The 26,729-nt window shown below is 49.3% G+C and overlaps 1 protein-coding gene across 1 annotated transcript in view; it reads left to right on the top strand.

Moving 5' to 3' along the window:
- Nucleotides 1-1,174: 1,174 nt before the first annotated feature.
- The window catches only part of TBX5 (T-box transcription factor 5), a 37,335-nt gene continuing 11,780 nt past the window's right edge, over nucleotides 1,175-26,729 (top strand). The window contains exons 1-6 of the mRNA XM_013295791.3: nucleotides 1,175-1,350; nucleotides 3,022-3,116; nucleotides 5,725-5,844; nucleotides 6,585-6,732; nucleotides 8,923-9,075; nucleotides 17,742-17,833. Coding sequence (XP_013151245.2) covers nucleotides 1,204-1,350; nucleotides 3,022-3,116; nucleotides 5,725-5,844; nucleotides 6,585-6,732; nucleotides 8,923-9,075; nucleotides 17,742-17,833 — 755 coding nt within the window. The 5' untranslated portion in view covers nucleotides 1,175-1,203. The remainder of the gene's footprint in view (nucleotides 1,351-3,021; nucleotides 3,117-5,724; nucleotides 5,845-6,584; nucleotides 6,733-8,922; nucleotides 9,076-17,741; nucleotides 17,834-26,729) is intronic.

Here is a 26,729-nt window from a genome sequence, read left to right as displayed (position 1 = left end):
CATTTCAAAACATTCTCATGTACTTAAAACCAATATTGTCTCCATATGGCTGGCCTTTCAAAAATGAATCCTCTTCTTTGAAACATGCAAGAGTTATTTTTTTTAAAGCTACTAAACTCTAAACTCCTAAGAACAAAAAACCTAACAGATAATTCAATTGCTTTTATCTTTTTTTTTTTCTTTGGTGCTGCTTTGAAACTTTTACCATTCCTGATAGAGCCTTTAAAGCTACGTCAAAATACTGCTTTTAAAAATCACTGTGGTTATACTCGCATCAGATGTGAACCGTGTATTTTTTTAAGCTCGTTTTCTCTGCTGGTGCAGTTTTACTCTAAATGTTATGGTTTAGGTTCAGCCCCAATTCCGCCCCGTGTTTCACCAGCCCGAGTGCGCGTTACCTTGCACAGTGTCTCGATGATTGATTTATTTGTACTTTTATATTTTATATTATCTCCTCCATCCTTTGCTTTGCTTGCAACTGTACGGGGTGAGGGAAGAAGAGGCTCCCCCCCCCCTTTTTTTTTTATCCGTAGGGGTGCCAAAAGTTGAATTTTCTTTGAAAATGGGGTTAAACAAGGGGCTTCGCATGTCGATGGCATTTGCCTGGTTGAAACTGGAGTGGGGTGAAAGCTCCCACTTCCCTGGGAGGAAAGTGGGGGCTTTCAGCCCCCTCGGCCGCAGTGAGCCCAGGGGAATTGGAGGTGTTCAAGGCTTGGGGGACACTACCCCCCCCAGCTCTGCCCTCCAACCTCTGGAGTCACTTATGTGATGAGTTGGCCAGTCCACGGCCCCCCGATTCCTTGCTCCCTGTGTCCTGCCAGACAGAGCTAAAATGCGCTGTTTACCTTTTCCAAAAGATGCATTTAATAATACCGCCTCCCCCTTCCCCTCCCTCCTCCCCCCCCCTCCCCAAATCCTATCATCCCTTGCGGGCTGCGATAATAAATAAAAGTCTTTATTTCTCCCTCTCCCAAAGTTAAAGGGCCTTGTTCCCTCCCCGGGCAGCTGGAAGTGAGTTGTGGGCAGAGCGGGTTTGCCGGGTAGCCCTGCCTAGCGCTTTGGCTCGCTCTCCATCTCCTCTGTATGTGTGTATATATATATATATATTTTATTAAACGTCAGCATTAACTTATGCGTTTCTTATCTCTGCTCTCTCCTCGATGTGTGCCTGCAGTGGGGGATTCAGCGAAGGAAGCTCGTAACATGGCGGATAGCGAGGAAGGCTTTGGGCTCCCGACCACGCCGGCTGACTCGGAGGCCAAGGAGCTCCAGGCTGAAGCCAAGCAGGACACTCAGCTGGGGGCCACCAGCAAGTCCCCCACCTCGCCCCAAGCAGCCTTCACCCAGCAGGTAAGGCCCCACAATCTTCTCACCCCCCCCCCCCCCCGATATTTTTTTTCCTCCCTTTTCTCTGCGTTTTTTCCCCCAAATACCAGCTCAGCTGGGTGGCTGCTGCAGCTCTGGGCGGCAAAGGGTCGTTTTAGGCCCCACGGGAGTGGGAAATCTCACCTGATCGTGGGCCTCATCCTGCTTTAGTGCGATTTGGGGGGGCGGTCCAAGCACCAAACCGGCGTGGAAGGGCACGCGTGGATGTTGGGGTGTGTGGAGGGGCACCCACGGAAAAGCACCCGCAATACCAGAGCGAGAAACCCGCTGATGCAGCAGCAGGCGCACACCCACTGGTGTCCACGCCTGAGTGTATAGGTGCACACGCACGGACAGCTGCCTGTGTGCATTTGCTGCATTTGCTATGCCCGTGCATATTTGTGTAGGAGATAAACATATATATATGCACCCCTCGTACACCCAGGCGTAGGCACACACCTCCAGATACAGCTGCACTCAACGCACACACAGCTCTGCCCGCATCCACCCAATGGGCCCTAAGGGCAGGGGGTGTCACGCGTGGGCCCCCCATAACGACCCTGGGGCCAGGCATACCCTGGGGTGCCCCTCGTACCCTCCATCAGCCCTCGCCCCCCGGGTGCCACGTGTTGCTAGGACACGCGTGGGCTCCCAGGCGGGCCCCGGCGCCCCCTGCGCTGCCCAGCAGAGCCGGCCGAGGCGCAGCGGCCAGCCCCCTCCCCGCTTCGCCCTCCTCGGCCGAGCGGCGCTGGGAGCCGTCCCACGGGCAGCCCCGGGCCGGGGCGGGGGGGGGGGCAACGCTGGGAGAGGGGCTTTTCCACCGAGGTCTCCTCGCCTTCAGCGGCTGCCGAGCCCCTCTGGAGAGCCCCGCCGGTCCCCTGGCAGGTAAAGCCCCACGGCAGACCTCCGCCGCCGTGGATGCCGCCCACGGGAGGTGGCGGTGGGGCCGGAGCGGCCGCGGCTACCGGGGCCACCGGGCGCGTTTGGAAACCGACCCCTGACGGGGTTTGGTGGGGCGCTTGGGCGCCGTGTTCAGTGGGGGCAATACGTGCTTGGCTTAGGGGAGGGGGTGGGCTGTGCCTCCCACCCCACGGTAGAGGGATGTATTGGCCCTGCGGTGCTAGCCGTGGGGCTCGCAGGGCTCCCACGCCAGCAGCCCTGGGGGGAGGTGGGCTGGGGGGGGGGAGGTGTTTAAAATTAACGGGAGAGGGGAGAAGAGGTGGCCCCCCAGGGTGCTCCAGCCCGCAGAAGTGGAGCTGGCGGGTGTAAATCACCCGTCGGAGGGGTGTAAATCTCGGGCTGGCAGCCGGGCCGAAGCACCGGGGTGTTTGTCCCCACGGCGGGCTGGGCTGGGGCCGGCTCCGGGGGCTCCCTGCCCCCTTCCCCCCTCCCCGGCAGCACCGAGGCCCGCAGGATCCTGCCCCACGCCCCCCTGGACCAGCATCACCGCGCTCCGGCCTGAAACCCTGTTCTCCCCGGTTTCGCAAAGGCGCAAGCGGCCGGGTTTTCTCGGGAATGCCCCGCGCTCCGATCCCCATCGCCCGGCCTTTTCCCTCCGAGCTTCCCGCCGGGGCCGTGGGGGCCCGGTCGCCCCCTCCCTGCCGGGGGTCTCCCCGCACCGCCCGGCCTGACGGTCTGTGCCTTCCTCCCACGCAGGGCATGGAGGGGATCAAAGTGTTTTTGCACGAACGGGAGCTGTGGCTGAAATTTCACGAAGTGGGGACGGAGATGATCATAACAAAGGCCGGGAGGTAAGGGGGGTGGGGGGGTGTGCGCGTTCCCCTTCGTGTCTGCGTGGTTGAATCTGCCTTCTGTCGTGCGTGGGTCCGGGGAGGGGATTGCCTGTGGGGGGTGGCGTGTGGCCGTAGCCCCGCTCTCCCTGGCATTGGTACGGTCACGTCGCTCGTGTACGAGACCCCCCCCCCCCACGCGTGTGTGTGTGTGCTACGGCCCCCGAGCGCCCGCAGAGCCCTGCCCGGCCATGCCCCCCCGGGGCGGGCGGAGAGCCCTCCCTGCGAGGTTATATCAGAAGAAATTGTTTCTTCTGGCTTCTTTTTTAACCAGAACAGTTGGATCGTTAATCCCAAATTCAGGCCTTTGGAAGCTTTCCAGGCGAACGCGAGTTGCAACTACTTGGCCAAAAGCTAACCTTGTTTAGAGCAGCTCTCTCGGCGATTTCGTTATTATTATTAATTAAAGGAGCTGCTCGGCCCTTTCTGCGATTTTGCAACGCCTTACGCTGTTTACAGAAGTTTCTTACTTACTTTGCACACGCTGAGGCGAACGTATCCCGAACACCCACACCACCCCATTGAAAAATATATGTGGTCTTAAGCTACTGTTTATATACTGATAGCAAAGCTGTTTAGATGCATAGATAGATGTGTCCGCAAATAAATAGCATGCGGATATAACTGCGTCCAGATACGCGTTTCTATATGTGTATGTTTGTCTGCGTGGGCGTGTAGAAAAATATACAGCCTTGCAAATCCAACTTTATTGGGATTCGCGTAATCGATTCCATCACCGGCTTAGTAAACCTGATTCATAGATACTTGTATGTGTACGCGTGTGTATTTGAGTGCGTTTGAGGCGATTTAATATTATTCTTAATATCAATGTGCTGGAGGACTGTTAAATTGAAGAGTGCCTAAGCCAGCGAGACCCAGGGAAGTAGTCTCTCCAGTCCCACGGCAAACTGGGGGCAGCCCGAGAGAGGCTCTTTTCGTTGTGATTTTAAATTATAATACTCGGAGGAAGTGGGGTGGAAAATAGTAGTAGCTTTAGATTGCAAGGGCACAATAAACAACACAGAGTCAAACTTTCATTTTGCTCTGTCATCTGGCATTTGTTGTGGTCTTCCAAAATTTGCCTGAAGAGGGAGGAGAAAAAAATATAATAGAGCTGGTTGTATAAAATTTTAGCGAATAGATCAGTCTTACGGCTCGTCTTCCTTTTGAACCTCGCTGCTACTGGAAAAATCGGTTTTAAAGAAGGGTCTTGTGTCCAAGGGGAGGGGGGAAACTGCCGGGGGCCGAGGTCCTGCCGCCCCCCTGTGCCGGGCCAGGGGCTGGGGGAGCAGAGGGACTTCTCGAAAAAGCCGAATTCACAGGAAAAAAAAAAAAAAGCAGCGCAGGGAGGGGAGACATAAACCACCTTGCAGAAATTTCAAACAAATATGGCAGCAGACAGAAATCTCATCTGGAGAGTAATAAAATAGACATTTACAGTGCGGGGGCTTGAGGGGAGATACGGGATAAGTTTCCTCATGTATATATTTCCCCATATTTATTGTTGGAAATCTGTGTTCTTGCTGGTCAGGTGTTTTCGACGGGGTTACAGATCATTCTTCAGGTGGAATTTAGTAGTTTCTTCACCCGTAAAGCGTTAAAGCTAAATTCCCGTTAATAGCACACCACCCCCCCCCGCCCCAGCTTTTTTTACAACGGAATTAAACCCCAGCCCCGATGCTCTATCGCAGAGATATAAGCCCCAGCCTGGGAGAAGAGTGCAGTATTTTTAGAGGTGTGGGGGTTTTGTTTATGTGTGTTTTAAGTCCAGGGATACGTTTTCAACTGCTTTATTTTTAAATATTTGGAAAGCTCAAACTAAAATAACACCAGTGTTTTAAGTCCCTGCCTTGCAGTAATGGAAAATATTTCGAAAAGCCCCTGTCTTCAGTGTGTACCCGAGGGCTTCCAAGTATTTGTCAGGTGTGTTTGCTGATGTCTGTGTACGGGCAGATTTGGTGCTACACCTGAGTGCGTGTAGGGTTTGGTTTTCTTTTTTTTTTTTTTTTTTTCTCGCATCTGCACATAGACCAGTTGACACACACACGGGTGGTTGAAATATACATATTTTTAAATATATATATTTATAGAAATATATATACACTTTTTTTTTTCTTTCCGGAAATCTCCCCTCCTCTTCCAGCGGTTTATGTATAGAGGGGAAGTAACTTGCTTCCAAAAGTTCTGACGATCAGATTTGTTCAAGGAAGGGAGAGTCGAAGTTTTGGCGAAGCAAGTAATTAATAAAAATACGAATAGGCGAGCAGGCATATGAGTTGGTGAATAAACCAGCCCCCCAGTCTCTTAATTACAATTCTGCCTGGATAAATCGCCTGTTTCTCCGGAGTGGGGACCTGGAGCGGTACCCGAGCATCGCCCGCAGCCGGGGGGGAGGGCGCACCCCTCCTCTGCCCCAGCCTCTCGGGCAGGACCGGCTGGGAGTGTGGCCTTGTTCTTTTGCTAAACGAGCCCCCCTGCTTCCTCCTTGCAAACACACACACGAAACCACCTCGGAAAAATTTCCCTTCTCCGCTTTTATACTTACTTAATTTTTTTTTTTTTTTAATAGGCGTATGTTTCCCAGTTACAAAGTGAAGGTCACTGGGCTTAATCCAAAAACTAAGTACATACTGTTGATGGATATTGTACCAGCGGATGACCACAGATACAAATTTGCAGATAATAAATGGTATGCATGCGTGGGGGAAAGGGGAGGGAGGAGACCTCTGTGTCGGGCTTTCTGGGCTGGCCAAACCTAGGCAGCGCAGGTTGGGGGATGCCCTTGAATCAGCAGCTCATTCTTCTTTTTCCCCTGCAAAGGAGGGATGTTGAGCTGCAGGGGCTTCACCTGAGCCATTCGGGATGCTCCCACACCCCTTGGGAGAGAAATGCTTTTTTTTTTAAAAAAAGAGAAAAGTCCGTCGCAATTAGCTAACGATAGCTGTAATCCTGTTTGACGATGAGATTGTTGGCGGTTGTGGAGCCGATAGTTTAATTGTATTAAGGAAATGAATATCTCTGGGTAGGAAAATCTTTAAGGGATAGGTACACGGTCCGTCCTTTGCTCCTGGCTTTGTGTGCCAGGAATTCGGGAAGGGAGAAGGATGGGTTAAACGGGGAAACGGCGAGAGCCATCTCCGACGGGAAAGGTGCCAAAGAGCTCAATTAATTCCCCGAGCAGTGTTTGTAAATGCCTCTTCTCCCCAAGCACGGCATGACTGTCCGGCACCGCTCTGCCTCCGCGTACGGGGACACCTGCGTGGGAGGGAACCCACAGGGGGGAGCAGGAGCGCACGGGAGGGACCCCGCCGGAGGGGATGGATAGGGAGCCCACGGGAGGGACCCCGCCGGAGGGGATGGATGGGGAGCAGGAGCCCACGGGAGGCACCCCCCCTCCGGCTGCAGCTCAGTGTCTGTGTCCCCACGCAGGTCGGTGACGGGGAAGGCAGAGCCGGCCATGCCCGGGCGGCTGTACGTGCACCCCGACTCCCCGGCCACCGGCGCCCACTGGATGAGGCAGCTGGTTTCTTTCCAGAAGCTCAAACTCACCAACAACCACCTCGACCCCTTCGGACATGTAAGTACCGGGGGTGGGAGGAGGGCACCGTGCCTATGGGGGGCTACCGGGGGCCCCACGCGTGCTCACGGCACCCACACGTGGTCTCCCCCGCCACTGCCAGTGCCACCGAGGTCACGCGATGTCACCCACCCCCAAATCCATTGCGTTACTGGGCTGTTATTTTCTTCCCTGGGAGGGGGGAGGAACCCCGGTGAAGGTCCCCCCCCAGATGCAAGCATAAACCTTAAAAATGAACTGTTCCGCAGCACTGTGTGGGAATTGATTACGGACCGTGGGGGCTGGAGTCCACGAGTGGGTGAAACTCGCCCGGCTTAATTTTATTTAGCTACCTGGATTTAATCTCATGGGGAGTCCTGGAGCGTTCAAATCTGCTCACTGCCTCCATGGATTTGCCTAACAGGTAAAATCAATCAGGCATAATTATTCGAGGAAATAGGACATAAAACCACGCAAATCCCTCGATCCAAAAAAATTGCAACAATAATTAAAGACAATAATAATAAAAAATTGAAATCCCGCTAGAGCTTTTTGGACATGTAAAGGTCTTTGCTAGACTCGTGGGGCTGTGAAAGCTTGTGTGAATTCTGCAGCCAGAAACAGCCCTCCTTCGGAGGTCTCCAAAGATGCGTGTTCCTCTGAGCAAATATATATGTGCAATATGAATAATATATATATCTATAAAAAAAATATATAATTACTTAAGCGGGTATGCGAATCCAGATCCTGCCATCCCTTCCAAAAGCGTATTTTTCTCCAGTCTCTTTTCAACACTTCGGCTTCATTTTTTTCCCCCAAGTTTTTTATTTCTTCGCTTTTTAATGATAAATCTTGTGCTATTAAATCCTCGCTCACGTGGTCGCTGAGAAGCGATGGGGGGATGCTGCTGGGCAAAGCAGCCAGACGGAGTCCCCTGCCCACCGAAGTGCTGAACATCTTTTTACAGCACTCCTTTCCACCTCCAGTTGGGGGGGTGTCGATTTTTTTTTTCTTTTGATTATTTCATTTTTGCTTTGAGCTGGGGGCAAAGCCCTTTGCAAGAGCTGCTTTCCAGGGATCAGGACCTTTCCCGCTCCCCCCCAGGAAGAGGGAGGGGAGGGCAGGGACTCCGCAGCAGCTCAGCTGGGGGGACCTTGCCCACCCCCGGGATGGTTTTGGGGATCCGGCCTGGGGGGGGGGGCGGGGCCAGGCACTCCCTGCTGCGAGCAGGCGGCTCTGGGGAAAAGTCCCTCTAAAGAAACCGAAGGCGCAGAGAGGACAATAAGGGACTTCAGAGGAGGAGCTGCACCAGGAGTCTCTCAATTAGAGTCGCTGTAATGAAATTAAAAACCATTAGATCGTTCACCGTTGATGTCTACGACTTTCCTGGATGTCAAAGCAATTTGCTTAAACCCCCAGGACGGGGGAGGCGGCGGCGGGGCGCGCTGCGTCTCGCTGTCGCCAGGGTCCGGCAGTCATTATCGTGACCTAGCGGCCCCCCGCCGCCCCCCCCCCACCCGCCGCCCCCTTCCCCCGAGATTAACCCGGTTCCGAGCAGGGACCGCGTTTTATCTTGAACACAGCGCTGTCCCTGTCGTGTCCCCCGCCCTTTGCCACCCTCCTCTCCCATCCTCTGTGGGTGGCTGGCAGGGGGACACGATAAATCCCTCCAGCCCTCCGCTTCCCTTCCCCCTCCCTGCCTTTTTGCCATCCCGGTGGGGGGCCGGGGGGGCTTGTGGTGCCCAGGTCGTCGTGGTGGTGGGCTGGGAGGTCTGGGGGGCTGTGAAGGGCCTGGAAAGGTGGCAGGCTCCCCCCCCCCAGCAGCAGCAGGTTCAGGATGCTAACACGTGTTGGGGGGGCAGCTCCGGCTCCCCACCTGCCCCCCACCCCTCAGAGGGTGTTGGGGGGACAGCAGCACAGCCCAGTGCTGGCAGAGGGGCAGCAGGTAAGGAGCAGCATCACCTGGCCCTGATGGGCTCCTTAGTCAGGATGTGTGTGAGTGTGTGGGGTGTCCTTGAAAGGTATGTCCCCCCACCCCAGCACCTACATCAGCCCTCTGGGGGAGCCCTGAAGAAGGAGATTTTGGGGAAAGGGATGCAAGGACATGTGGGCCCTGCTTCTCTTCTTCCCCCTCCCTGGGTAGTGGGGGGTTGTACCGGGCTGTGCCCCCTCCATTCCCACGGGGTGTCCTCTCCTTCTCCCCTTGCCCAGATCATCCTCAACTCCATGCACAAATACCAGCCCCGGCTCCACATCGTGAAAGCAGACGAGAACAACGGGTTCGGCTCCAAGAATACTGCCTTCTGCACCCACGTCTTCCCGGAGACTGCCTTCATCGCTGTCACCTCCTACCAAAACCACAAGGTGAGTGGCTGGGCTGCCCTCGCGAACAACGTCCCCTCTCCTTCCCTGCTCCCGGGGCTCTTCCTGAGGGCCTCAGCTCCCCTTTTTCCTCCATCCACCCCCACCTTCTTCTTTTTCTTTCCCCCTTCTTCTTTGCCCTGTCTCCTTTCTCCTTGCCCTGTCTCCTTTCTCCTTGCCCCATCTTTTTCCACCCCTTCTCCTTTTTTTCTTTTTCTCCTTCTCCTCCCCCCTTTCTCCTTTTTTCCCCTTCCCTCTCACCACACACCCATCCCATCCCCTCTGTTATTCCTGGCCACACAAAGCATCCAAAGACAGGGCTGAGGGTGAGCTGAGGGGGAATTAGCTCAACAGGATGGTTTGCTCAGAGAGGAGACGACCAAGCGAGGAAGTTGGCTTTATCTTCTCCCCACCCCGGCATCGGTCAAAGCCTTGTAATCTGGTGGGGGGAGCCTGGCGCTCCCCTCCGCAGCCGGGGCGCTGATAACCCGGGCTGGCCGCGCTCCGGCCCTTTGTTCGGGAAGGAGTCCTGCCCTGGCTGCCCCCCCCTGCAGGGAGGTCGGTGGGGGGCTGCGGGGTTGGCAGTGAGGAGGCCCTGGAAGGAAAGGGAGGCTCTCTCCCTGAAATCAGCTCCCTCCCTGCCCAAGCAAAACAAAGCGCAAAAAAAGAAACAAACAAACAAAAAAAAGATGAGGGTTTTATTGGGGTGCTAATGGGCAGACATGTGTGGGTTCCTGCTGCCACCCCCGCCATCTGCCCCTGCAGGGGGACCCTGCTGCCCTCTCTCCTTCCCCTGCTCAGCTTTTGGCCTTCCTCACCCAGCGAGAAAGGAGGAGGAGGAAGGTGCAGGGCTGGGGAGGAAGATTTAGGCATGGGGTAGTTCTCAGCCAGACTTAGGGATGCCTTTCACCAACTATCCTTCACTGCTGCCCGCAGACACTCTCTAGGGCCAAGCCCCATGAAAAGCCAATTTTCCTTCATAAAACCCCAAAATTCCTCCCCCAGTTGCATAGAAAGCGATTATTACAAGCTTTTCCTTGTACTTAGGGCGGGTAGGGTGGCTCCTTTGCACTTGACAGAGCAAAATCATTGTTTTTCAAATGGAGAAAGATTATTTAACACCCTGGATAAATCCTGGATGCTTTCCTGGAGATGTAAGTAGGAAGCTCCTAAACCTGCGTGAAATGATTGCATTTCCTCCGTTCATCAGCTGGCAAGGGAGATGCAGAGAGCAGAGGCAGGCTGGGGAAGAAAGAGTGTTTCACCGTAACTAGGGAGAAAAGAAAATACTTCCCTGCCCTTTAAAATAGGAGCTGTTGGCACGACCAGGACAAGCAAACTGAATCCAAATTGAGTCCTCGCCAAATTATGCCTTAAATTATAACTCCACTGTGGATGCTATAAAATCAAGTTTAACTTCTGCTTGATGGATTCAGAGAAAGAATATAATATTAATAGAACTGGGAGTTAATAAAACAGGACACACTGCTTGCTTTAAAGGCATTTCCCTGTGAGAAAACAGGCCTGAATTTAACTGCTTTCCTTTGAAGAAAAATAGGACTGTTTTATAGAAAAAGAAATTATCATGCAAATAAAACAAAAGCAAAGCAGAAGCATGTCAGTACAGTAGTTTGGGAAAACTGCCATATTAGGAGGAGCAAGAATATTTGATTGTAAATCAGCAACATCTGGTTGATAAGAAATGACATCTGCGTATCCGTCTCTGTCAAAACATACACACTGACAAATGCATGAATCCCTACAGACACACACGCGCTCGCATCCCAGCAGACGCATGCACCCGCGCACAGACACCACTACATATTTTACACACCCCTCTACACATCTTACATACACTTACATCTCTCCCGCCCCCCCCAGCACACGCATTCCTCCTCTTGCTGCACTGAATCACTGGGGGAACAACCAAAGAGTGGCTGTAGCCCCAAGTTAAAGACTCAACTGAGAAAGATAGAGCCATAAAAATAAACCAGGGAATGACCTACCCTAAATGGCATCTCCCTCCAGGGAAGGGAATAGAATTTGTAGTTTGCCCCACTGCAGATGGAGAATAATATTGGGGCCGAGGCGGCACGCAGCTGATGCTGTTGCAGATGCTGGCTGTGCGCAAGGGGTGAGATCCGTCAGCTGAGTTGAGTGGCTAAGTGGGGTCTTTTCCACAGGCAGAAACCTGAGTTTTCTCAGCTTTCACAGCTGAGATGTTGCTGGGCAAAACATGTTTTCATGTTGCAATGCAGGCTGTTATTTCCTGTGGCCCTCAATGATTGCAGTACCACCTGTCTGCATTGAGGCCCCCCAGGAGGGTCTGCTTCTCCGTCCCCACGTCATTTTTTCAGTGCACTATTTTTTCCCATTTACAGCCACGTCTCACTTCCACCCATTACCTGCAGCGCATCCTTCATACAAACTTTCTTGTCCACGCAATCACACACAGCTTGTATACACCAACACATTTTACACGTAGTTTTTATACACCCATGTATTTTACACACACGTGTAGATCTGCACAAATTTATACGTGCATGTGCTTTAGGTTTCCAGAGCTACGTTATAGGTGAATTATACTAGCTTGTATTAATTGTATGACTTGCCCACAAATGCATTTGAGTCTATGCTTACACAGCTTATAGAAATACCTGCCTGATTTCAGATCCATCAATTTATTTCAATAGCACAGCTGCAATCCCAGTGTAGGGCTTGTGCTTATTTCCCCTGATATTTTAGACAGCCTGAAATGATATTTAAGCACACGGGGATCTCCCCCTCCCCAGCTCTACTCCCAAAAAGAGGGCTTAAGCTACGAAGAAAGTTTTGGTAAAGTTTTCAGTGCAGTTGTCAGCAGCTTGCTTGACCACCTCCTCCCTCTCTGCAACCTTGAAAAAATACCCCAGAAATATTGAGGTGTTAAAATAGGTCACATGCACATTTCATTTCCTTGCAATTTACACAATGGGTGCTTGCAATCAGGTTGATTCTTAAATATTAACTTCCCCTGCAGTTAAGTACCATTTTGCTGTAGCTTAAATCATTGAGTTACTAGCTTGTATTTATTAGGTACTAGCTCTCTGCTTAGGACCAGGAAATGAACCCTAATAGACAGAAATAATTAAGGTTCTGCCCTCATGAGGGTTCTTTCAAAAGCAAGAATTCACAACAATTATTCTCATTAATTTTTACAACCTACTTTCCCTGTTAGCTGGACTTGGGCTTTATATTGGTTTCCCCCCCTCAGGATATCCAGTTTTATGCTGATTTTTTTCCCCCCTAAGTTATTTAACATTCTTGGTAGCCCAAATTCTTTTGAGGAAACATTAGCCCCAGCTGGGATGCTATAGGCATCCAGAAATGCTATGTGCACTATAGCAAAGCAGAGGACCAGGGAAGGGCCTGGCTCAAGACTAATTTGATGCGCTCCCAGGTAGCTGGTGGGCTTTCTGAATATATAGGTTCATCCCACCCCCGGAAAGACCTCTGTATTAAAAGAGTGGTGTTAAGTTGGCCAGGTTGACTGGTGCTTCATCCTGCCGGATTTTGGAGAGCTGCCTGCGTGGCTCCTCTGAGCACGTGGCCCTGTGCCACTCTGTTGAGGCGTCTCGCAAGGTTGAGTAGGTGTAGCCACTGCTGGAGGTGGGCAGGCCCTTGGGCTGGGATGTTTTGCCGTGAGAACTCAGTTCCTCTTGGCTTTGGTTGCAGGCGGCCACCTCTGTCACTTCAGTAGAGGCCACCTGGCTGGCATCCCATGGAGTGCCTTTGTGCAGAGACTGGACCCAGTCCAGTCCCCCGAAGAAGCCCGGCAGAGCTGTCCCCCTCACACTCACCCTGCTCCGCCTGGGGCCAGTGGCCCTGTGTCTTTCCACCTCCATGGCAAGAAGGGGCAGCCCCTCTCCTTACTCAGGGCAGGCTTTTCTCCGAAGGGGGGTCCTTCAAGAGCTGAGAGAGGCAGGGCTCCCTGGGGTTAAGTGAGGTGAGACCATGTATCTCCTCTTCATTGCCAGGACTGATGGCTTCTGTGCAGCCCTTGGTTGCTCAGGGACCACAGTGAGCTCCTCTCCTCCCACTGACCCTCTCTGGGGCTCCTCACATCTCTGCTCTCAAGTGCTTTGTCCTGTCCCAGACTTTGGTAGGAGAGTGCTTCCTTCCAGTGGTCCTCTGTCCTTCACAACCTGTGTCTGAACCAGCCCTGTCTCCCTCTACCCTTTTGTTCTCAGTCTTGTCCCTGTCTCCCTGCCAGCCCCAAGACAGGGTGCTCAGCCAGTCCCGAGCCCCTGGGCCCTTTTGATACTCAGTCCAGACCCCCTCCCAAAGCTCTGCAAAGGCACCCTATCTCTCTCCAGTCCCATTCCTGCCTCCCGACCCCCCTCCTTCCCCCGCAACCCAACACTGTGCAAGGTCTGTCTCTTTTCATCCTCCTCCTTGTCTCCCAGTTCAGCCAACAGCCTCCTCAATGAGCCCCTCTGTCTCTCACCAGTACCTCTGACCAGCCTTTGGCTCTCAGTCCTTCCCATTTCCTTCACTGGCTTCTGGGTTCAGCATCTTCTCCCTCCAGCCTGTAGCCCCTCCTTCCCCTGGCCTTTACTTCGGGCTCCGAGTCCCAGCTCTCTGTCCAGCTCCTGTCTTTGTCCCGGCCAGATGTACGTAGTCTCAGCAGGCACCTTGTCTTCATCAACTTCTTTCCTTCCCACTACTCTGGTTTGGCTTCCTCCTCCACGCTGACTTGGTTTCCACCTGGGATATGTATGCAAGAGTGCAAAAGAAAAAGGCTCTATGCTTTCAAGCCCAAAGCCCGGCCTCCCAGTCGCTCCCAGTATAGACGGCTGGAGTGGTGGCAGTGATGGTCCTGGACTATGGTTACTGCAGGGCAGGGACAGCATGTATCCCCAAAGCACGGGGAGGTCCATGCATGCTCAGCTCAAAGGGTAGTCACCTCAACCTCTTCAGCACTAAATGGGGAGACCTGAATGGTGATATTTTTTTTCCCACTCAGGCTTTTAAGTTGTCCAAGTGGGGCAGATGTTCACAAGGAGAGAGCTCAGAAACTAAAGATCCCCATCCCACGCAGAATGTGAAGTCCCTCTCCCAGAATGCCCAGCCTTTCGGGCAGTTTCAGGAGCCTCCAGAAGAGCCCAAGGGGGTCAGGGTGTGTGTTTTCCCTCAGCTGAAGGGCTCAAAAAACCCTGGGACTAGTTTGGTTTATAGAAAAATAAGTAAATAGAATGGAACCTGGGGCATGTACCTGGTATGGAACATTTCAGCCCTATGAATATTTTGTCAAGTTAGTAGAAGCAATTCAGAAAAAGCTTATTATGGCAAGTGTTTGATAAAAAGTAGTACTAAGTGGTAGTTTTGACCCTGGCCATACCAATATTTGTGAGCCCGTAGACACAAATACCCATATAAATACATGTCCATATGGGAGTAAAAAAGGAAAAAAAAAATCTTTCCTCAACTTAACTAGATGCAGAGTTAAATTTTACCACGCTGTAGTTAAGGATGCCATTGGAAATGTCTCAGCAGAAGTGCTTTGTTGTCAGTTAGCCCAGAGAAAAGAATGCAGAGGAGCGGTGCTGAGATGTCATTGGAGCTGTCGCTTCCTGTTAAAGTGAAGATGAACCCATGGGTCAGACAAGCCCTGAAAAGTGTAAATCTGGGAGGCTTCACCCTGGAAAGCTCTTGTCTCAGAAGGGTCCACAGGAGCTTTAGAAATCAGTGGTCAGAAACAAATTTTGCCATCAGTTTCTTTCAGTAACAGATACACAAAGCCCTACAGTTTTATTGAATCTGTGCTATGTAATTTGGCCCTGGGCACTCTGTCTTAATGACCTTGCAGGACATTGTAGTTTTTTATTTTTCATGATGTAATTGTCATTTGACTTTCTGACAGCTTTTTCTTTCCCTCCTCAATGAGTTAGTGTCAATTAAACAAGAGTTTTGCTATGGCATAGTTGATCTAGAGAAGGTTATTTCCATCCATTTGTTTGCTTTTCCACCTCTGAAATAGTTTGTAAGTCAGACAAAACCAGGCCAAACAAAATATCTTCCACAGGCTGTTTTCTAAAGCAGGGATTCACCAACTTTTTCTCTGTTTTCTATTTTGTTGTGTACGGTTTCGGTAGATCTGGCTTGGATTCTCCTGGCTTAGGGCTAGGGCTGATGCCACAAGTTATCATCTAGGGAAAGTGTTCTGAAAGCTGCTGAAATCCATCTGAAGCACACTAAAGAGCTGAGACCTAATATAAAACCTTCTGTAGTCCCTGGTTTCTAGATGCCTTCAATCTAGCAGATCTCTCATTTTAAGGAGGCTGAAGTCAGCCATGCTTTGCTTGGGGCTTTCTGCTGCCAACACGTACCTTAACACCTTTGCTTGCAAGTGTGTTCCTGATGCGGGTTAGGGGACTTCTCTACTTATGAAGCAATATATTTGCAAGATCGAGGTCCCATATGATATTTTGTCCATTTTGTGGGTGACTAAAGGTTTGATTCATCAAACAGGGCATTCATCTTAAATTAGGGGCTAGTGTGTTGACGGCTGCTTCTTTGGTGAATGGAGAGTGTTGGGGACCTGTGAAGGCAATGCTACCCACCTCAGAGCCCCAGTGCCCTCTGGCAGTCCCCATCTCTCTCCATTGATTCCAGCAGGAACACTGGGAGACGAGGTTCCCAGTTGCAGGCGCCTTGGTTAAAATGCCTTCGGTTAGGTTGGGATGAATCTGGCCCTTTGTACATTTGTGTGCTGGTGCCAATACTGTAAATCCTCGCTCAGTGAAGGACTTCACTTATGCGAGCAAATATTGCCATTGGGTTCGGCAAGTGAGGACAACTCATACATTTAGTGTGCTGCAGAACGCAAATTGCATAGAAACATTCAAAAAGTTGAATAATGCCTATTATTCATTATAAAAGTGCCACCACCACTCTCGTGGAAATTGATAGGCAGTTTCTTTGCAAAATACACAGCTGGTTGTCTAATTATTCAGGGGTTTTAATTACAAAATGCGCCCCTGTTTTACTGCTAGAGAACAGCTCAAATGGCAAATTGGACCAAATAGATTGTTTGTTTACCCTTCTCTTTGAAATCTGAAATGTGTGACAAAAAAAAGTGCAATGCCCTGTTTATGTACTAAATTAGGTCCTGATTTAATGGAAATGCCCATAGGGAAAAGTGTAGGGGTGATGGGGTCTTTGTGTGAGATTGGGGCTGCGTTAGGCAAAAATGGCAAATAAACAAATGGCCTTTGGAAAAAAATATGCTATAAGATGAGAAAATAGCAAAATCATCTGGTCATGCAGACACCTGGCGAGGTTTGCTATTGACACTAACTGGGCCAGATTTTTCTCTTTGAATTTTGGCAAGGAGGTGGGTCCAGTTGTGTGTGCTTGACTTGGTGAACATGAACCTCTCTCTGTTCTCCCGCCATTAATCTTGGACTTTTTCCTTCCTGTTGGCCAACTTTCAATAGGAAAGAGGGACAGTGTTTCCATAAAATGTGGTGAGTGCATCAAGTTCCTCCGATGGCAAACACAGGGTTGTCTCTCCTCCTGGGCAAGTGGCTCTCCCAACTCCTGGCTGAGGGCTTGCACTGCTAGGTGGTGATGGAGAAAGAAAAGAAGGGGAAGTGTTGCCTCTTCTGCCTGTTAGGGTATCACAGCTAGGTCACACCTGGTCCAGACTCTGTCCTGCTCTGCAGACACCAAAGCATTTGCATCAAATTTGGCATGGCAGAGTGAGTTCGTACAAGATCAGCAGGGCATTTGAGGGCGTTGCGGGTTAATATTTGCTTAAATGACAACCCCTGGCTTGAGAAAACCTGCTCACCTAAGCCCTCAGGAGAGGTATGTGAAGGGGGGAATTGCATCTCTTTGAGCTGCACAGTTGCTTTGGATACGGGTGTGTTCGGTACAGCAGCTATTTAACTAAGATGTTATAAGAGAACCAAAGTTAAGAGACTGAGAGGGGTTCATCCCAGCAAGTCTCAGATGCTGAAGGTAGCCAACTAAGCGAGCAAACTAGTCCCTCTTGATTCCTGCCAGAATTAATGGGGCAACAAATATTCCTCCCAGACATGATGGACAGAGGTGGAGTTGCCCTCCAAGTCGTAGCCCATGCAGTGCTTACAGGTGTGGGGCTTCTTGGGGAAGGATTTCAGATGCAAAGCACCTAGGGTGCATTTAGCTGGTCTGAAACGCAGAAAAGGATGAGCCTCACCAGTCTGTGAGATAAGGTTTTGGTCATGGCTGCATACTGACAAGAAAATACTTGTTGGTGTCAGTGGGATTTGTTCAAGCAGTATGACTTCCACCCCGGTTGCGTGGTTAGTGCAGCCCTTTCTGTCCCCAAGCAAAAAGAAAGTAACACTAAGAAAGCAGATTTCCCCCAGAGAGAAATCTCTGTGTGTGTGCAGTTCCACGTGTTAGTTATGGGACAAGCTTGAGAGAAGCGAGAGGTTGTTGACAGGAGGTATTTTTCCAGTGGAGTGATCTAGGGGAAGGCCCATGTGGAACGGTCAATGCCTGAGCTGAAGGATGACTTGAGTTCCTGAAAGCTGTTTCCCCCCACATCCCTATTGACTTGGGTTTAATAAACAATATCCCCTCTCTCCCAGGCCATGCCTTGGACTTGCAATGAACTCGTTGCATTTCCTCCCTTTCAGATCACCCAGTTAAAGATTGAGAACAACCCCTTTGCCAAAGGCTTCCGCGGCAGCGACGACATGGAGCTCCACAGGATGTCCAGGATGCAGAGGTAACGCGTGCCTCTGGCGTGGCGCTCAGGACCATGAGAGCTGCCTGGGCTTTGCTTTGCATGTCACTTGTGGCTTGAGCTAAGCCAAGACTTGGTGGCAGTCCCCTCTCTGGCATCTGCATATGCGTTTTACGTCAAGCTGTTGAAATATCATCAGGATGTGGGGCCAAAATCCAGGACTTCCCACCCAGAGATAAATGCCTTAGCTGCTGGGTTAGAGAGGCAGGCTCCCACGTGCGGGTTGTTCTCTTGGCCACAGGGACCTTGTATTTCTTTCTGACACATCCTCAATCAGAACAACCTCTAGCTTTGTGCTAAACAGATGTCTCTGCAGCCGCATGTGGCCTTGAACCTGTTGAAAGCAACAAGAGACTTGGACTAGCTCGGAGAAGCTCTGGTCATCAGGCTGTGGCAGCAGAGCCGTTGGGTGTTTTTGCCCCAGGTGGCAGTGCTTTAAAGACAAAGCTCACAGCCTTGTTCAGTGAGCGGGTTCGTTAAAGATGCTCGAGATGCCTCTAGAGATCTTGGTGTGGAGACCTGTGTTGTGCTGGTTTTTGGCTTTCAGAGGGTCTTTGGCAGGAGGGGCATGTTTGCCTGGTCGATTCTGGATCTGCAGGGCAGGAGCGTAGACGTGATGGTTTCAGGTTGAAGAAGGCGGGTGTTAGAAAACGTTGGGATCTCCAGGGCCAGGTGGCTGAAGAGGTCTTTTTGAATCTCAGTTTTGGATGCAAGTACTTAAGCTGAAAATCAAACCTAAATCCTGTTTAAAAATCCTGTTTAAAGCCCTTTTCTAAATATCAGGTCCTGCTGGTAATTAACTTCATGCCTTTCACTTCACTGAGAACTTTGTCCATGTGTCAAGTTGCTTCCTGGTGCAAATGTTTTGCAGGAATGGTGCCACACCCATGATGATAGCTAAGACAGATGTAGATGCTCAGTATAGCATTTTCCGTCCGGGAGGGCACGCGTGACTCAGCTCCCTTGTTCTCCGGGACCAGCAGAGCTGGCTCTCGGTGGAGGGCTGTAGGGACCTGCGTTGTGACCTTCTGTTGGGTGGGCTCTCTCCACAGCCTGCCTGGGAGCTGGCTGTAGGTGGTCACTGCAGGCTGGAGTACAGATGCCGGAGTCTCTTCTGGTTGCCATACCTGGTGACCTGCGCGTGGCTCTCTGTAGCTGTGCAAACTGCACTGGCAGGCAACAAATATTGCCTGTAATCCTGCGAACGCTTGCGCCTGTAACCCTACTCAAATGTGCAAATGTACCCCTGTGTACAAACATTTTCAGGCTCAGACCCAGAAAAGCCAAAAACCATATATTTTTTTATATATATATATATATAAAATTGTATGTATAACACTTACTCTTCTCAATCTAAATCATCTCTGTGGTCTTCTGAATGTGTCCTGTGTTCCCTGCCTGCTCTTTCCAACGACAGCACACATCCTGGCATAATATGTCAATATTTATTTATTTATGGGTGCACTTCCACTTGAAATAGCTTTCCCTCCCTGCCCCCCCGCCCCGTGCCAGCCTCCCAACCTCTACTGGAACCTAAGTGACGATGTCCCCCGCACATTTTTGCTGCTAAACTACCCTTTCATTACGATCGATGGAAAGATGTGAAGGTTTACATTCATCGTGGGTTTTTTTTGGAGGAGAAGGGAGGAGGTAGAACAGTGAGGACTATTAGAAGGGCTTCGTGCCATATGAAGAGCATGGCATCTAGCCATGCTGAGCTTGTGCTAAAAATTGCTTGGCATTTTTATGCTGGCCTGCGGTCATAGTTGGTGATACAGTGAACAGAAACACTTGGAATATATAAATATACCCACTCAGAGCTGGCAGGGTCGAAAGGGTTAAAGTCGACAGCGTAGACTTTACAGGATGATTTCTGATGCTCACTTCCTTAATAACTTGTCCTCTGTACCGATAGCGTAGGAACGACTGAGCACATTTACAACAATGTCATTTTTTTTTAAGGGAGAGCGGGATAGATTGTTCTAGTAAAATAAAGACCCATTCAAAGTTGAAAATATTAGACAAATATGCACCCACCTTTGTGGTTTTTTATGTATATCTGAATATATACAAAACGATATATAAAAATATATGAAAACATATATAAAATAAATTATATACATAAAAATAAATTGCATATATAGCATAAAGAACCATTCAGGATTGAGCATGTTGGAGAAATCTGACCTGCCTTTGTGGGTTTATATAGGTTTAACATATAAATAATATTAAAATATAATTAAATATAAAATATATATTTTAATATATAAATGTGTGCGTGCGTATGTAGTGAAGTTGCTTCCCAGTGATGGACCCACTCCCCACCAGGCAGGTATAAGTAAGTCTATCTTGGCTTTAGGGGAGTGCTGTCTATTTATGCCCTTGGAGAATATGGTGGGATGTATTTTTAGTGCTATTCCTTCATTATAGAAAAGAAGTAGCTGGAAAACCCCCACTTTTTTTAAACAATGCACAGCCTTTTGTACTGGAAACTGGTGACCTGACATTCATCAGGTCCCTGCTTATCTCCTTAAGGGGGTTACCCATGGAAGGAATAAGGGAATTAATTTTTCATGCTGAGGAAAGCCTCGGCACCTCTAGGTTTTCTTTATTTAAATCTCAAAAGTTTCTTCATCCCCTGCGTAGGGCTGTTGCAGAGGGGTGTCTCCTAGCTGAAAGCAGCCCTGGGAGAAGCAAAGCCCAGCAGACATCGCTGGTGATGCTGCATGGGTTGCTTTGGGGAAGGCTGGCCCCAGCTATGGCCAAAGCATGTCCCTCTGCTCACCCCGCGATGCTTGCCCACCTCGGAGCAGCCTTGGAGGCATGAGTCCTGGGGAAGATGTGCTTCCAGCCCTAAACCTTGAGGCCCTCGTGTGTTGCGTGGGGCTTGGATCAGGTGCATGGTGGTTGAAGATGCTGTCTGGAAGCAGCATCCTTGGGCTGGGCTGGTGCCTGGGCTCCCTCTGTGCAAAGCAGAGCGTGATGGGCACTTTCAGAGGGCAAAGCTGCTGCCCTGAGAGCTCACCCCATGGATGGCAGGGTGGGCGAGGAGCCCTCCCTCTGCCTGTCTTGCCTGCAGACTCCGAATGTTTTGTGTAGAGTAGATGCCTGCTTTTGAACAGCTAAAACTGCATGAGATAAAGCCCACCCTAACAGAAAGAATTGCCATCTGGCCGGCTCTGGTGGTCTCCTTGCACCTTCGGCTGTCAGAGGATGGGAGGGAGACCAGTTTGCTGGGTCCCAACTGATTTCACTGACCTCAGAGCAGGTCTTGCAGTGGGGTAGGGGTAGGTCTAGGTGCTGGTGAAGGCTTGGCCTGATAATTCATCCACTGAACATCCACACTTAGCAAATGGTAGGGGCTGGGAGGAAGGAAGAGGAAGCAGGGAAGACAGACAACTTCCAGTGCCGAGAGCGAGGTCTCGGGTGCCTTGCTGAGGACTGTCCCTCGATCTCTGCTTGCCTCTGTGTGCTCTGGCCAAGCAAGAGCAATGTGTTGGCCTGGGTGGCCTCGGGGGACAGGAGCTTTGCAGGGTGGATGGGGATGTCTTTGCAAGTCCATCCCTCTCCCTGGCTTTCTCCTTTGCAAGGTCTCTGGGTCGTTTTTTTCTCCTCCTATCTCCCAGAAGAAAAGTTAGTAAGTCTGTCCAGGCAGAAAACTTCATTCAGTGGTGATATTAAGCCTTTCAGCAGCAGCAGACAACTTCATTCAGAAAGAATAGCCATGAGCTCCAGAGAGATCCAAATTCCAGTGAACACAGACTTCCGATACATGTTCATTTTTCCCCTACTGCCTTTCTTTCCCGAGACACACAGGAGCCCTTTAGCAGTTTCTCTGACAGGATGAGTGCTTTGGGAGAACGGGTTTTCAAAAATTTGTAAGTTTCTGAGCATGAGATCAAGTTTGTTATTTCCTTGATTAAATAAATAAATAAATAAAGGAAAACACACTAGAGGAAAATGTGTAGAGTAATGTGAGTTATACTGCATCTGTATCCTGTGGTTCTGCTGCAATTGAAAAGCATAAATCAGGTAAAAATTACGTAGTTGTGATGCTGGGAATTTTAGGCAAAGTATTCCTTTAGGATGTCTTGCCCCTCTGTACTGTAAAAATTCCTTTTGTCTCCGCTTGGAACATCTGCCTGTGCCAAGGGGAATTTGGTGTGGAGAGCAAGAGCAAAACACGTGGCAGAAATCCACAGAGGGTGAAGCTTATGCAGAGAGATGATGGGATCTGCATTGCAGATGCCAGTGTAGGACTTCGCCCTTAAAATTCCCCATGCATGAGAGTCACTGGAACTGTACTAATGAACTATAGCTACTGAGTGATTTGGGGGGGGCTGCATGCAAGTCATCGCTTTTGGGTTTTTTGTTTGTTTTTTCTTTTTAATCTGTGACTGCCAAAAGACAGCAGGGGAGAAGTGTTTGTGGGTCTGGGGCTAGAGCACTGTAAAAGAGCAATACTGTTAAACTATTTAACCAATTTTTGCTGATCATCTGTAGCTCCCATTGTCTTCAGTGTTATTATGGGTGCAGAAGAGCTTCTGGAAATCTTGGGCCCTAGTTACTGTTCATTGAAATTAATGCAATGTAGTCCTTGAAGCTTCTTATTGGGAAAGCTATTGAGAGCAAAGATGATTACATGAAAGGGTAGCTTTTAGCTCTCTTGATGGGTATCCTGGGCCCTTTCAAAGAAAGAAAAAGATCCAGAATGATCCACTTGACAAAGAAGAGTGGCAGTGTAGTTTGATGTTATGTATGTGTTTTCTCTGTCAAAGATCATGAGCCACAGTTCGCTGCCTTTTGGCATTAATCCACAGTAATCTTCCTGGCTCCAAAGGAATTATTCCAAGGATTCCCTGGTGTAGCTGAGAACAGAAACTGGGCCAGACACGAAGGACATAAAATCAATACCACGATTTGGAGCTGGCATAATGGAGAAGAGAGTGTCTTTTGGGATGCCTGTAGAATAAACAGACGAGCCTCTAGGCTTCCAAAAGGGTTGTCTGCACTGGCATGCTAACACCGTGTTGGACTGATAGGTACCAGGCTGGTTAATGCAAGTAGGTCTTGGTCCACTGCAGATGGCCTTGCTCTTCTTGCACCTTCTCATTGCATCTTTACATTTCCACTTTTGTTTCCCATGTTCTGTCACTGAAATCTCCCAAGAGCCATGTGTTGTCTGAAACATTTTCAGTGTGAGACATAGAGTTATAACATCTGCTGAAGAGATGATGCTTTCCTCCAGCAAATGTCCCCAAGGGAATTTTCCTGGTCAAAGCCCCAGTGGAAACTGTAGGCTTGAACTGTATTCTAGGGAATCTGATGGAATTCAGAGGAAATCCAAACCAAGGCTCTACAGTCTTCACTGGAGGGTATCTGCAGCTCTTTTAAAGTGAGAAAGTCAGCTCAAGAAGCACAGGGTAGCTGCAGTTTCCTCCTTTTCCCCATCTTTGGGGGATCTGCCCAGTAGGACCTGATCTGCAGAAGCTCAGCCCAGCATGAAGGGATGCTGCCGCTGTTGGCCAACAGCCGTTCTTCGTCTCCTCTCGTATTCCTTTTACTCCCACATGAACAGTGGGATTTGTCTGCAGGAATCTAGCTTTTTATTTGTCTGATAATGACGGCTCTAGATCTCTAGCTGGTTCTTTTCACGGCTGGTTCTTGGGTTTGTTGCAGTGATCTCTTTGGGCTGCATTGCTCAGGTGAGTGATGGAAGCACTGGTTGTTAACATACCATGCACCCAAACCAGGGTTATTGGACCCCTTCACATTCTGGCAAGAAGTCAGGACATCTGATATGTTGGTGGAGAATGCTGCAGTGAACAGCCTTCCATATTTCTCAGTGATCATTCTGACTTGCATTACCAGACATCCAGCCTAGGGTATTATTTTCTGTGGGGCTGGCCTGCAGTCCCCATGCAGAGAGAGCTCGTACTTGAGGTTAAGACTGAAGGAAGTACTCAGCAGTTCCTCTTCTACCAAGACCCTTCCTGCTGTAGTTTGTCCACTTCAGACTCTCCAGACAGTCTCTTGAGGGTGGTTCAATTTTATTTCAACATGCTGGAAATAAGCTGTAATGAATGCACATTGACAATTGTTCTCTGGTTTATTATTTTTCTTGTGAGATGGTATATTTATTCCAGTTAGTTTTTGTTTTTTTTTTTTTTTTTTCCTCATTCCTCTTTCTATATCTGCTATGGCTGACTTCCATTTCTTTCCTACTCTCGAGTCTCAGCAGGAAGGACCAACAGCTGGTGGCCTGGGAAATATAAACCCAAATGCCTTTGAGTTATATTTGCACATCTGGAATTGGGGTCTGATTCTGCACCATTGTATCCATGGGTGCTGGGTGAGTGGATGGAACAGTACTGTTAGGATGGATGGCAAACATTTGTCCTTTTGCAGTGACTGACCAAGGAGGTGTTAAAATCTCCTGGCAATTTGGAAAGAGTGGAGGGGAATTACCGTGTTTGGCCACTGCTATACCTTCTGTCAGATTTTAGGTTGGGAATTGTCATTGTGAACAAGACCTAGACAGTGCTTAGCTCAGGAGCTTCAAAGGATGCTGTAAGAACCTGGTGGCAGCTAACCATGAGGAAATCTGTATCATGCCTCGTCTTGACCTTGAACAGATATCAAATGTCAGGTCACAAGGATCATACAAGTTTTTTGAAGTCTTGTTCCTGTAAGCTGCAGCATCTCTGGAAGGCCTTGGTATATAATGCTTTGTTGCAGAAGTAGCAGAAGCATCTTCATCACAAATAATCTGCTTAGGGCCAGTAGGGTTGGATGCTTCAGTGCAGAAGCTTCCTGGTTATAAACTGTGGAGCTTCAAGGAGATTTTTAACAAGGTTTTTGGCTGGTAGCTGTGTTTACTATGCATTGGCTGATACATTAGGAAGCATCAAGTCTGCACATGAAAATAGATTGAAAAGTATTAATTTCTTACAGCATAGTGATAAGCAAGAAAGTGGACTGGATGTCACTCTGTGATGGTTTATATTTATAATTAAATTTATAATTTTTCCACAAGTTGTATTAGATTGCAGAAGCAAAAATGGTTTCCAGCTCTGAGATTACAAAACCTTCTTGAATTTGCTCCTTTGACTTCTTTGCTAGATATGAATTTGTGGCATAAGTGATCTTATGGAGCTCCTGAGTCTGTCGTGGCGAGGGCATCGTTTGGCTGGGGGAGGGGGAAGATACTATGAGAGAAAAGGAGACTGAGTTTGCTAATTCCACCTGGCAGAGGTCTGATTTGGGTGGAAGTGTTCGGGAAGTGCAGGAAGAATTTACTTGTAAGGCCTGATCCGTAGGGCCAGGGTTATACACTGAACTCTAAAGAGGAATGTGTGCGCGCTACTAGGAGGCAGTTATGTGGAGCTGGTGTCTGATCCCACGAGTCTGGGAAACATCTATCCTCATCCCTGATTTCTTCCCTCAAGCTCTAATGAAAATCCAGGTAACGTTCTCTCCTGATGGCCCTTCAGCTGGAAGCCTGGTGGTGCAGAGCTGCACAGCACCTTGCACGATGTGGCTCCCCCCTTCCTCCCTGTCCCCCTCTGCTATGGTAATACACCGACCACGCTAACAGTGTTCATCATTAGCCTCCAACAGACTTTAAATAGACCAGTGACAGCTTCCTTCCTTGTAAATTCTTTCCCCAACCAACTTTGATTTTTTTCTTTTGAATTTTATAATTTTTGACGCAAAAAAAAAAAAAAAGTAGCCCATTAACACCCCTGTGTAAAACTCACATTCTGGCCCATGAACAAACAGTCTCTGCCTTGCTGTGTGGACAATTTCCTATATTGCCTGTCTGAGTCAGGCTTTAGTGCTTTTTTCCCCTACCTACCTTGCTACAATTTTTTTTGAGAGCAAAATTTCTGGACACAACAGTCATTTTGTGCCAGCAGTGAACAAAACCTTTCATTCCATTAAACTGTGGCTCAGGATTACAACCAGCTATTTTGGAAATGGTGACTTTTAGGTACTGGGGGGAAAAAAAAGAAGATGCATTTTTAAAGACCAAAAATGGTAGCTGTGCACACTGCATATTGAGTGGGCTCAGGGAACAGTATAAATGTCAAGATGACTGTTGCTTTACAAGGTACCAAAGACACCTTTTTATTAAAGCTTGGTTCCTATAAGGAAGAAAAAAGTAGAAATACAGAGATAACTGCCTTTGTGTATAGAAAAACAGCAAAGTGAAGAGAATATTTTAGATATTCAGTTAAAAAATACTTTCCTTCCTCTCCCTCCTCAAATAGTTGATTTTTTGGCAAAAATAACACGCAACATGTTTTGACTGAAATGGAAACATTTCAGTCTGGAGAGAAGTCATGGTGATACCTCCTGGGAACTGCTGTTTGGAAACTTGGTGTCTCCAACCTGTTCCCTCTCCAGCGTGACTCCCTGCTCCTGCCATGTCTCCGGCAGAACATAATGGTCCTCTCTTATGGCCCTGGAGGCTGCCGTGTCCCCTGGGAAGTGCAGTCTGAAAGGGATTTGGTCCCCAGCGCACAACAGTAGCGTGGGATCCTGACACCACCTGTGCTGGCACTCAGGGTAAAAATATTGCTGTTCTGGGCATACAGCTCCTTAATGGAAAGAAAATACTTTTTTATCAAGAGAAAACAATTGAGTTTTTAAAATTTTCCCCTCTCAGCTCTCCATTGAGACAGAGAAAGGGTTGATTTAGGTAAGAAGTATCTGGGATGGGGATGGCTTCTTAGTGTTTGTGTGGTGCTTCAGACAGTGAGGGTCTGATGTGGTGGGATACCTGTGAGCTACTGTGAGGATTTACTGCAAGAAACCCCCATCCAGATCTAATCCATGTCCCACAGAGACATCCCATCCAGAGTGCATCCTCCAA

Source organism: Falco peregrinus, chromosome 2 (assembly GCF_023634155.1).
Source record: "Falco peregrinus isolate bFalPer1 chromosome 2, bFalPer1.pri, whole genome shotgun sequence".
NCBI lineage: Eukaryota > Metazoa > Chordata > Aves > Falconiformes > Falconidae > Falco > Falco peregrinus.
This window is presented reverse-complemented; position numbering and strand designations above follow the sequence as displayed.